We start from the raw sequence: 13,248 nt of genomic DNA, 5'->3' as shown, positions 1-13,248 counted from the left end.
ACATCTGGAAACTAAGAACTAAGACTCTTTTTTTTTTTGAACTAAGACTCTTAGAAGACAAGAAAAGCCACTGGTAGGGAGTTTTTGTTCGCTTTTTTAATGAGAAAAATATGAAGGTGACTGTACAGAAAGATCTTGGGGCATTTAGAAGAGATGGGTATAAGAATGGCCAGAGAGGACGGGGAAGAGAGAGGTGAAGAGCTCGCATGGATGGTTGGATGTGGAAAGAGAGAGTGAATCAGAGTGAGTGATTGAGTCATATGCTTAAAACACTGGGCGAAAACTTATTTCCTTTCCTTTTCCTTTCTTCTCACGCTTCCATTTGTCTTTCTGTCCTTTTTTACCACCACCACCACCCCCATTATTACCAGGCTTTAAATGTTGCTGGTTGATTCATTTAGCACATTTATTGCATGTTATTGTAATGAAGTTTATATCTCTGTATTCTCAACTTTGTGAGTGGTTTGAGAAATCCACTTTCTCCTCCGATCGTTTGGTACCCTCCTGATGTGCATTTAAACACTGTGTACAATACGAGTGAGTGTGTAGGGGTATTTCAAACCAAAGTTTGGGGGAAATGACCTTAATCCTACACCACTTGAAAATAGAACATGGGTTCTTTTTATGTAGTGATGATAGTTCGGAGCTCTAAGAGGCACAAACAAAACTGGGCTACAGCAAATAACTTTTATTTTCTGGTCAAAACCAACATTAAATACGAATCAAATATTACTCCCCCAGTATTTTTATTTCTCTCTTAATTAGATTGAAAACTCGGAGGGATTCCCTGTCAATCTGGTAGACAGAAGCACCAGTGACACAGCCCAGTTTGTCTCTCTTTAGGGAATCTGCTCTCTTCATATCTAAGAGGATTGGCAATGATGGCATCTCGTGGCACCTTTCCCTGTCTAACTTCTTCTCTCTTCTCTCACAGCTATTTCAACACAGACAGCACCCAATGCAATACATGAAAGCCACATCTTTAACTCTGCAGATTCTGACATTTTATCTTGCCTTGGGCCATCTTTTCAGGAAAACTTTCACTTTCATGTTTTTCAAATAACTCACAGAATTATATATTCTAGGTGGGAAGATTAAAAGAGAGTGAGAGAGGGAATTGATGATGTAAAATGGGCTCAAAAGACATACTGCAGAGTGCAAAGGTTCACATGCTTCGGTAGACGTGTGAGGCTCTCCTTCCTTTAGATTTGCAACAAATGACACACACTGGGGTCCGCTCTGTACCATGTAAAACTCCCACACAAGCAGGGGCCTGTGAAGCCCTGCTTGTGTAAGGTGTGCTCTCTTAAAGTTTCCTGTATGACTTGGCGTTTTGATCATTGGCTCTGCCATCTCCATTTCCTTTTTCTTGGCTTACAGAAAGGAATCAGAGTATCAAGGACGAGCGCCGAGTCACAATGCAGTAGAACATACTTGTTGATGCAATGAAAAGACCAAGAGAGAATGATATTGTACTGGGGCTGGATACTTCTTTGGTTCCTCTCTCGAGAGAGAAGTAAAGGATTTCATATAACAGGTAGGCATTTTCACTTCTCATGTTAAACTCCGAGTTTTGTGGTCGACACTTAAAGTGACAAATAATCTGATCTATGAGCCCCATGATGGATTTCTGTCCTACTGTCAAAATGGGAGTACGGCGAGAAATTGTTGTGGTGAGTGTCTTTCAGCGGACATCACAGACGGATGAACACTTGAGCTACCATATCCAGTGCTCAGTGGCAGCTGATGAATGGGAATAAACAGTGACTCAGCTCTCTTTGTAGGACGTCTCTGTTGCTAATGGCAAAGCTGTAAGAGTGAATTTAAAATGAGCTATTTTCTTCCATAGAAAAGGTAACCGTGAAGAAGACAGACCCGTGGAGAAAATTAATCTCTTATTAAATCAAATCCTATCAGAAAGGCGAGTTAGAATTTCATCTTATAATTTGTTTTTATGTTGCTTTGTTTGCTTGTGGCTTTCAGATTGCAACACTGAAAAACTTATTTGGACTTATCATGCAAAAACCGAAGAGGAATTTATCTTATTCTGTGATTTACCAGAGCTACAAGAAGCCCATTTGTTCCACAAAAGAAAACTATCACCCACACAAGCCCCTGAGCATGTGCCCTGTAATGATAGTTGGGACCAACGTGATGTCCAATGGTACTTACAACCTAAAAATGGATCCCCACTGCAGGAAATTATTCAAGACCATTATCATATCAAGAGAGCCCTGCATTTTCCCACCATAAGTGTGAAGGATGCTGGATCATATATTTGTAGACCCAGAATTAGGTACATCCCAAGTTTATTCCTGTCTGAAACATCCCCAGAGCTATTACTGTCAGGATGTAACGCATACTCATGGTACCTCGTTACCTCTCCTAGGAGACCACAGGATGATGCTTGTTGTATCAAGATGGTCCTAGAAGTCAGACCCAAGCAAAACGCCTCCTGCTTGGGCCCGGGCCACGAGCAAGGCCTGCTCCTTGGCAGCACAGCTTCAATTTCCTGTCCCAGTCTGAACTGTCGGAGCAGCACACAGAGTCCAGAAGTTACCTGGTACCAAGTAAGAATGATTTCTGAAACTGATATGAGTATGTATTTTTATGTTAATATTGCTATAATTAATTTATATCACTATGGCTATAAGAATGTGACGTTTAGAATTCCCCAAAGAATATGCCATTTTGAGTTCCCCAAAAGACTTGCCCCATGCCTGTGGGGGCAAGATCATGAAATGGTCTTTTCTCCTTTTTCTACCTGATAGTCCAATGATTAGAACTTGCCTTTGATCAGTACATGGATGCCATAACAGTTCATAAAATTTAAGCATAGTACATATGAAATGTATTGACATATGCCCATGCAGAAAGCTCGATTATTTAATTTTAATTTTTTAAGTGGATGCTCTAGAGGAAAGCTACACAAAAGCAGTGAGTGTTATATACTCCGTGAAATAAGTTGAAGGAGGCGGACAATTTTCCCAAGGGAGCACACGTGGGAAGATAATCACAGCAAACCATTGCAGCTAATATTGAAGACTGGCTGACAGTCCAGTGTCTTGGCCAGCCAACAGAGGAGGTGCAGTGCTAAAGAGAGAAAGAACGGACAAGGAAAAAGCAAGTTTTACATTATGTCTGAAACTTCCATAACAAAGCTCTTCACATGGCCATCAGGTTTAATGGTCTTTCCAAGTGCTAAGTCATGCTGAAGTGTCCCCGCTGAGTTAGCCCACTGCTAGCCAATTCTTGGGTGGTAGGGCCCTAGCAATAGAGTTTAAGCTCCTCCTATAATTGCAATAGGGGGTTTTTTTTTTTGAGTCGAGCCCTTAAAATTTCAGGTAGATTTTAAAATATATTATGTGTGAATATAAACCTATCAGTTTGAATTGCTACTAATTAAAGTTTTTAAAAAAAGTGGGCTCCATCGGTAGGCAATTGGACACCCCCTCACTGAAGGGTTGAGGGGAGGAGACGAGCCAATCAGGGTGCAGGGTAGCAACGATGAAACATATAACTTTCCTCTAGTTCTTAAATGCTCCCCCCCCCCTACCTCCACTATCATGATCTCAGTTCTACCTCACAAATCTGGCTAGACCAGAGGATGTACATTGGTACAGATAGCAACTGGAAACACAGGGAATCCAGGACAGATGACTCCTTCAGGACCAGGTGTGAAAGGGGCGAGGCCTGGAGGGTATAGGGAATGTGGGGTGGAAGGGGGGAACCAATTACAAGCTGAGAAGAGGGCAGGGAGAGACGTCAGACAGTGTAATTTATGACAAAACTATAATAAGTTGTGAATTATGAAGGGTTCATGAAGAGGGGGGCTGGGGAGGGAGGGGGAAAATGAGCAACTGATATTAAGGGCTGAGGTGGAAGGCAAATGTTTTGAGAATGATGAGGGCAACGAATGTACATATGTGCTTGACAGTGGATGTATGCATGGATTGTGATGAGAATTGTATGAGCCCTCAATAAATAATTTTTAAAAAACACAAAAAAACAACAACAAAAAGTGGGCTCTGGTTATCTAGTAGTTGTATAGACCTTAATATGTGCAGTTGGCCCCTCTGAGGGTGTAATATAGCCCTAGTACTTCAAACATGGACCCAATGGGTAGAGCTTTTGGTTTCTTGTTTGTTTGACTTTTTATTGTGAAGCAAGTGTTGTGTTTGTTGTGATGGGTTTCTTGGAAGGATGGAGTGAGGGGGGCACATTGCTATGCCCTCGTTTGTGCAAAGGTTTAGTGTGTGCTCACTGCAAAATGGAAGAGTAGAGATCCAAGTACACCCAGGCCTGGTCATCTACTTATAAAAAATCAACTATAAAAAATCCTTTGAACACAGTTCTACTCCGACTGACATCCATGGGGTTATGAGCCCGAATCACCTGATGACCAATGGTGAATTGGGGTGTACTTACTGTTGGATGTGAAGACATGTTTTCATCTCTTAAGACCCTGTGATTCTCTTAAGACTCTGTGACCATAGGTATCCCGAGTTATGTTGTCCACTATTGAAATATGTATACTGGGAGGACTAGTGCTATTTGTAATTTAAAGCAGCAATGAAAACACCCTGGCCTGAATGATTTTCAAATCTAAGCAGCACATTAACACCGTAACCTGTAAAATGAAGTCAGTCAGAACAGTGAATGGTTTTGTTCATGATTTTCAGTTCTCTCTAAAGGAAACCATTTCCATTGGTCCCAAAGTCTCTGGTCGAGGCCTCTCATCGAGTCTGAGTAGGCTCTGGATAAGCCAGTGACGCAAAGTAGGCCCAAGTGATGCTGCTATGACCTCACATCCACACTACCGATGTCCAGAATAACTTTTCTGTTGGTGGCTTAAATCACTCTCCTTTGGATGCTACAATGCGGATACGGTTGTTGAGCCATTTCTGTGCCTTGTGTTCCAAGGAATTTTTGCACACTTGCCGCCCACTTCTCTTTTTCATTGGCTTGTGGCCTAGTTGTCCTAGTAACTGGCATCAGTGAGCCTAGTGAAATGGAGAACTGGTAAGAATGGTAAGACTGGTGCGCCCCAAATAAAGAATCCAAATAAGAAAAGGCCATTTATATGTGATGTTTGAAAACTGTTCCAAAGCTAATACATTTGCTCAGGCTATGTGATGGGTTGATAACCCCAAGGTCAACAGAGAGAAAGACGAGGCTTTCTATGCCCACAGCATTACTGTAGTCTCTGAAATCCACAGGGGCAGTTCTACTCTGTCCTACAAGGATTCATTGAATCAGCCTCGGCTCAATGGCAGAAAATGTGGGTTGGTTTTACTGTTCTGATGATGACGATGATGATGATGATGATTGCAGCATCTCATAATCCTGCACAGCTTTCTGCTGAATACAGTATCCCACATATTGTCCAACCAACACGGAGAAAAAAGGAACCATTTCTTATGCTGAACAAAATATTAATGTGACAGCTTTCATATTAGTATTGGGGAAAGACAGTGTCAATTCATTACGAGTTGGCTTGGTCGAGTGAGGTGCTGTTGAGTCTGGAAAGACTTGCAGTGACCCGTGTACAACAGAAGGAAACGCTGCCTAGTACGGCACCATCCTCACAACTGTTCTGGTGTCCAATGCTCTGACACAGAATAGTTAGTGTGCAGTCTTTCAATGAACACCAAGTAATTAAGTGCTAAGCCAAAACAACTTTTAACATCCTTACACACATTGTATTGTGCTCAACAGGCAAGATTCCTTTAAAAAAAAATCATTTTATTGGGGGCTTATACAACTCTCATCACAATCCATACATCCATTCATTGTGCCAAGCACATTTGTACATTTGTTGCCATCATCGTTCTCAAAACATTTGCTTTCTACTTGAGCCCTTGGCATCAGCTCCTCATTTTCCCCCTCCCTCCATGCTCCCCCTCCCTCATGAACCCTTGATAATTTATAAATTATTATTTTGTCATTTTACACTGTCCAATGTCTCCCTTCACCCACTTTTCTGTTGTCCACCCCCCATGGAGGAGGTTATATGGAGATCCTTGTAATCAGTTCCCCCTTTCCATCCCACCCTCCCTCCACCCTCCCAGTATCGCCACGCTCACCACTGGTCCTGAAGGGATCATCTGTCCTGGATTCCCTGTGGTTCCAGTTCCTATCTGTACCAGTGTACATCCTCTGGTCTAGTCAGATTTGTAAGGTAGAATTGGGATCATGATAGTGGGGGTGGGGGATGGAGGAAGCATTTAGGAACTAGAGGAAAGTTGTATGTTTCATCGTTGCTACCATACACAGCACCCTGACTGGCTCATCTCCTCCCCATGACCCTTATGTAAGGCGATGCACAGTTCAGGCAAGATTCTTTCTTCCATTGTTGTTCATTACTCAAGGGTACCCATTTCCCTCCATCCTGGCCTCTTAGCGTTATCTCATCAGGTGTGTCAACAAGATTCTGTTAGAATGCTTTGGCTACAAGCAATTTGACTCCAGCTGACTTAAACAATAAAAGAAATGTGTTATCTAGACAATTTAAGCAGTTAGGTCAATTTCAGCAAGTCAGATTGTGTCTCCACTGATGTTCACTGTTATTTCTCCAAATGTTGACCTCAGGTGTTAACAACAGTGGATGCATCCTGATGCCATCCAGAGGGAAAAACCGTGGCCATCTCTGCCCAGATCTCAGTGTTGGGTAGCAAGTAACCCTGCCCCTTGTCCTGTTGTTAGAAGTCTTTGAATCAGTTCTGACGCACAGCAACCTTGTGTTCCACAGAATGAAACACTCTCTGGACCTGTGCCATCCTTGCAAGTTGTATGTTATGTTCCTAAAGTTGTTATGTTCAAGCCCATTGTTTGTTGCAGGCCATGTGTCAATCTATCTTGCTTATGGGCTTCATCTATTTTCTTGTTCCTACATTTTACCTCCTTTCTCTAAACCTTTCCCAGGACTGGTCTCTCCTGCAAACATGTCCAGAGTACTCGACATGAAATCTTGCCATCTTCACTTCTAAGCAGAATTCTGGCTATCCTTTGTCCAAGACAGACCTTCACATTCTCTTGACAGTCCAAGGTAATTTCAATATTCTTCAACAGCATCATAATTCAAAGATATCAATTCTTCACTCTTCCTTATTCAATATCCAACCTTCACACAGCTTTAAAATCGGCCTAAAGGGAGATCAAATGCTGAGACCTTACATTTTGACTTAACTACATGTGTCCTAATCAATCTTACAATGCTTTCTGTCTGATAACAGGGCTATTCACATCCCTCGATTATGATTAAAGGGGATTCACTGGAGGCTTAATCCATGTGTGGCCTCTGCAAACCAGATGTTCACAATTTAAGCTGTAATGCCATTCTCTTCTTTAGATTTGGATTATATTATTTACAATCCTTGGATCACACAGGCTGCTGTGCTTCTTCAATGTACTTAGTTGACACCTCACTGAAATGCTTACTTGTTTGCAGACAAGCCTTTAAGACGCCGTATGCTATTCTTTCTCATAGCCCAGCCCCATTGCTTCATCACCATATTTTACCACATGATACCATTAAAACTACCAAGGCTTGAGTGAGATGCATCTTCCTCCTCAACGTAGCAACCTTGCTTTTCAACACATGAAAAGGTCTTGTGCAGTAGAATTACAGAGTGAAGTGTGACTTTTTGGCTGCCATTCTATGAGGATCGATTTTGAATCCGAGCAAGGTGAAATCTTTGACATCTTCAATCATTCTCCATTTATGTTGAGGTTACCTACTGATTTCCTTGTGAGAATGTTTGTTTTCTTTACATTAAATTATAATCCATACTGCAGGTTGCGACATGTCCTCCTTAGTTTTAGCAAGAAAGGCTATGTCATCTGCATATCTAAGGTTGTTAATGAATCTTCCTTCAACCCTGATGCCATATTGTTCTTCATATAGTCTAGTTTCTATGATTATTTGTTCAGAATACTGTTTAATTAAGTATGGTGAGAAGATAAAGCCCTGACATACACATTTCTTGGTTTTAAACCATGCACTATTCCCTTGTTCTGTTAGCACAACTGCCTCTTGACCCATGGACAGGTTCTGCATGAGCACAACTAATGTTCTGGAATTCCCATTTTTCTCAAGGTTTTCCATAGTTCTTTATGATTTACACAGTCAAATGCCTTTGCCTAGTCAATAATGCACAAATAAACATAATGAACATCTTTCTGGTATTCTCTGCTTTGAGCCAAACTACATCTGATGTCAGCAATGATATCCTTTGTTCCTTTGCTGAGTTTTTGGCAGCTCCCTCTCAAAGTACTGCTGCAACTGTTGTTGGATGATCTTCAGCAACATTTTATTTGCATGTGATGTCAATGAGATTGTTATATAATTTCTGCATACTATTGGACCACTTTCCCTGAAATCGATACGAATATGGATCTCCTTCAGTCCTTTGGCTAGGTAGCTAGCTGTCTTGTAAATGTCCTTGCCAAGATGTGTAAGAGCCCCCAGTGCTGCAGCAGCCCAGGGAGACAGCTCCATTGATATTCTGTCTTTTCCTCAAGTTTGTTTCCTCCGGGTGCCTTCAGTGCAGCTTCAACTTCTTCCTTCACTTCCATTGGCTCTTGTTCGTATGGTTTGCGTTTTTCCTTCAGTTCTTTCAGTTTAAGAGACACTGAGTGTGGTTGCAGGAGAGGGGGTGACAGTACCCCACCACTAATCACGGGTTCGATGGGCACAATTGTATGGTTGAGATATATAAATATTATATTAAAGTCATTGAGAGCATGAGAGATAAAAGAGATATTGAAATAATGGAGTCAGACACATCTCATGGTAGCATGCTCACCTCAGCCCCACTTGATGGTCCATGTGGAGAGAGGGGTAAGGGAAGAAGGACAAAGGGAAAGGGAACAGGGGATGGGAGAGGAGAGGGCGAACTGAGGAGAGGTCAAGGGCGGAGCCGAGAGAGCAAGGTTTCTCTATTGCTATCCCAGGCCTATATACCTTTGGGGGCATGCAAAGCCACTAATTGCAGGTAAAGACATATGTCACAGAAAGGGGTTGCACTGTAGGTTATATAGTAATGAGAGGGGGACAATCTAGGGACATACAAGCAATAGGAAGAGGAGGGGTTTGGGGTATGCATGTGACAAGATGGGCAGATCCTAGATTCAGGATGGCTTCTTATCTTGGATGTCCCAGAGCTAGTTTGATCTGTTCTGTGGATCTCCATAGAAACTATTATCAGTAGGGTGTAAACCCCACCTACAGGAACCAAGCTAATGGTCCCAAGCTTTAGCCCATTGTCCCTAGCAGCAGAGAGCAGGCCTACCTCTGGTGGGATGAGACCACAGTCTGGCAGCTGACTGCCTGGGGGAAGTAACTGTTACCATTAGCTACAAGCAGTGTCCTATGTCTGACATATTTCGGGGAGATGACTTGGGAGAAATCTTCCTGTTTCCCACAGCTGAGCATGTTTTTTCTTTTTGGTTTTCTAACTGGAGGTCTTTGCAGATTTCACTCGAATACTCTGTCTTCTCAAGCTGCTCTTTGAAATTTTCTGTTCCGCTCTTTTTGTTGTGTTGTTGTTTTTGGTTTTTTAAATCATTTTATTAGGGGCCCGTACAACTCTTATCACAATCCATACATACATCAATTGTGTAAAGCAAATTTGTGCAGTCATTGCCCTCATCATTCTCAAAACTTACTTCACTGTTTCTTTCATTTGTTCTAGCTACTCTATGATTAACAGCTAGCTTCAGAGTATCTTCTGACATACATTTGATCCTTCATATTTTTACTCTTTGTAATGACCTTTTTCTTTCTTCATGTATGATGTTCTTGATGTTATCCCATGGCCCATCAGGTCTCTGTCATTAGTGTTCAATGCGTCAAATTTGTTCTTGAAACTCGGGTGTGACATTCTCAAGGTTGTATGCTGGTTCTCGTAGACGTACTAAGATTTTATTTAGCGTCAGCCTGAGCTTACATACATATGAGCCACTGATGGTCTGATCCACAGTGGGCCACTGCCTGATTTTAGCTGCTGATATTGAGCATCTCAATCATCTCTTCCCACAAATGTGGTAAATTGGATTTCGGTATATTTCATCTGGCGAAGTCCTCCACAACACAGTTGTCTTTTGTGTTGTTATAAAAGGTATTTTTGATGAAGCAGTTGTTAGTCTAATGAAGTGCTGTCATGCCATCTCCAGCTTTGTTTCTATCACTAAGGGCATCTTTTCCCACTGTTGTTTCTTCCATTTTGACTCTAGCTTCAGTATTCCAAAATCTCTATAATAATCAATGCATCTTGATTGTATGTTTGATCAATTTAAGACTGAAGACATTTGCAAAATTCCTCAGTTTCTTCACCACTAGCTTTAGTGGCTGCTGCATACATTTGAATAATAGTTGTATTGACTAGATTTCCTAATATGCAGATAGTTATTGTCCAATCATATACAGCATCGTACTTCAAGATAGATCTTTCAATGTCCTTTTTGATGATGAATACTACACCATTTCTCTAGAATTTATCATGCCCAGCATAGTAAATCATATGACTGTCTGACTCAAAATGGCCAATACCAGTTTATTTCCGTATACTAATGCCTAGAATGTCAGTTTTCATACATCGCACTTCATTTTTGATGGCTTCCAATTTTCCTAAATTCATACTTTGTCCATTCTGAGTTCCAAATATTAATAGATGTTTGCCCCTTTTTTTCATTTTGAGTTACATCTCATCAGTAAATTAATGTCCTGAAGACCCTACTCTGTACAGTCCATCATCAACTCTATTTTGAGAAGGCAGCTCTTGTTCAGTCATTTTTCAAGCGCCTTTTGATCTAAAGGGCTCATCTTCTGGCTCTATATCTGACACTAGTCTGCTGCTATCCCTGCCATTTTCAGAATCTGGCAATCCCCACTCCTAGCCGCATGATGCCTCAGAGCGGATAGCCGATTCCTCTCTGTAGTCTGTACTTAGTCTGAAGGATCTGCTGAAACCTGTGCACTGTGAGTGACCCTGGTGGTATGTCAATACCTGTGCCGTAGATTCTAGCAGCCCAGGAACACAGAAGAGTACAACCAACTGACAGACGGGTCGGGAATCTGAGTTGGCAAGTAGATCTTGGTCACAAGAACCAAGATCCAGACAGATCTCTTTAGTTTGACTAGCAGTGAAATTTGTGTGTAGATTTATAATTTTACATTCATTTCAATTAAATGATCTTTTAAAAAACTTTAGCCCATCATTGTATGTCCTAACATATTGAGATTCGGACTTGGAAATCCCACGCAATAGCTATCCTTCTTAGAATTGTGAGTTCTGCTCATGAAGCATAATATGTCTGTACTCAAGCCTTGTGAAAATATTGAGCATGCTGGCAGAGCACGGAAAAGAGTTTTTAGCTGCTGACTCTGAAATGATCTTTCTAGTTAACTGTGGTCCGTGAGATCACAACTGCACAGAATTGTTGCTCAGTTGATTAAAAAGGCATCCGAATATACTATCAATCAGTTCAAATGTATCAAAAATATCAGGAGGATTTTCCAAATGACTCACTATAGAAGAGAAATAGTTCGCTGCATTCCTCTGAGCCTCTGACTTAATTATTTAATCATTGAAGTAAATTAACTTAATTTGGTATGATTATGGCTAGTGAATGGAAGCTTGAAAATATATTGAACACACTTTTCTAAGGTTTCAGAACCCATCTGTTTAATAATTTACACAAGGGTTTGGAAAGGGGTTGACTAGCCTCTAGTTCACTAATCTAAAATGTTTATAATGTATTCTTTTTCCTATTTAAAAACACTTATATGCCATTAAATAGATTCCCAATTCATGCTGACCCATGAACAACATAATAAAACACTGCCCAATCCTACACCATCCCCATGTTTGGTTATGGATGGTACTATTGGATCCATACAGTTTTCAATGGCTGATTTTGGAAAAACATTGTCAGACCATTCTTCCTAATCTTAGTTTGGAAGCTCCACTGAAATCTGCGTAGTATCAAGGTGACATGAAATCTCCACTGACAGATGAGTCACATTGGCTCTGAATCAATCAATGATCTCTCTCATGGAATGTGAGAATTCTACCACGGAATCACTATCACTCTTCATTAAAAGACAACTACTCTCTTTGTATAAGATAAATATTACTTCTAGTGCAACATTTACGTTGTCAGCTGACTATTGGGGCAGGAGCCTGAAATAGTTGCGTAACAGGAAAGCTCAAACTGGGCAGTGGACACCGGAAAATGAGGACTATGCTCAGTGAGGAGTGAGAAGTCCACAAGCGGGAACGTGAAGTTCTTGAGTGGTGTCGTTGGGAGGAGAGCTAGAGAGAGAGGCTATCGGGATTGCTGATGTGTTCAAGGACCACAGTGTGCACTCTGGCCTAGGGAACTATCAGCGGGATCAGAAAGAAGGTCAAAAATGACAGAGATGTGCTCAAGGAATAAAATAAATCATTAAATGCATACACTGTGGAATGTGAAAGAGATGACTATAATATTTGGGAACGAGGTTCAAGCAAAACTGCTTTTATGAAAAAAATTCACTGACCAGAGAGAACCTTCCCAGGTGATGCCACTGGGTGCATTAACTCAGAGTGAGTTGTTCAATTACCACCTGGCAGGAAAAAATGCATGTTATGAAAGCTCTGATCAGTGGAGTTTTTTCTACTTTTTTGGGGGGGTACCCCTTCATGTATACTGTATTTCCATTCTTACCCTGGTCATTAATAAAGGCTTATACATTTTGCTACCAATTGGGGAAAAAAAGGATGCTAATGACAATTACTATATGGGGAAAGTAAAAATTACTTTTACACAGGACTAGAATAGATTGGATATGTACAAATCTGGACAAAATGAATCCACAATGAGGACCTACTCGTAGCCTTCTTACCAATCTATTTTCTTGGGCCACAAAAGTCAAAGCAGAGATGTACAGTGGGAGAACCTTTGCTCCTCCAAGTTAGCAGGCAAAGTGGGAAAGGAAATTCCTTAATTGAAACATAAAAAATATGAGTTCTATACAATTTTTTAGGGGTGGGGCTGGTTCTCACACCACTTAAACTCCCCAGCTTCAGTTTCCTCTATTATAAATTGGAAGAAATAGCATCTGTCCAAACCAAGTCACAGAATATTTTGAACTATCATATGTGATCATATATGAGAACATTTTATAATCTACATAGATACTAGATTAATGTCAATTTGATACTGCTATTGTCTCTCTCTCTCCTTGCTTATAGTACACCAATA

At 41.0% G+C, this 13,248-nt stretch overlaps 1 protein-coding gene across 1 annotated transcript in view; it reads left to right on the top strand.

Annotated features, from left to right (window-relative positions):
• Nucleotides 1-1,464: 1,464 nt before the first annotated feature.
• LOC101659300 (interleukin 18 receptor accessory protein) overlaps nt 1,465-13,248 on the top strand; it is a 35,985-nt gene continuing 24,201 nt past the window's right edge. Inside the window, 3 exon segments of the mRNA XM_004704440.1 lie at nt 1,465-1,537; nt 1,984-2,296; nt 2,390-2,598. Of these exon segments, the coding sequence (XP_004704497.1) occupies nt 1,465-1,537; nt 1,984-2,296; nt 2,390-2,598 (595 nt within the window).

This window comes from Echinops telfairi, unplaced genomic scaffold, assembly GCF_000313985.2.
Source record: "Echinops telfairi isolate 266 unplaced genomic scaffold, ASM31398v2 ScPeMD7_7467;HRSCAF=8505_1, whole genome shotgun sequence".
NCBI lineage: Eukaryota > Metazoa > Chordata > Mammalia > Afrosoricida > Tenrecidae > Echinops > Echinops telfairi.
The sequence above is the reverse complement of the archived record's forward strand: the minus strand, read 5'-3'. Positions and strand labels throughout refer to the sequence as shown.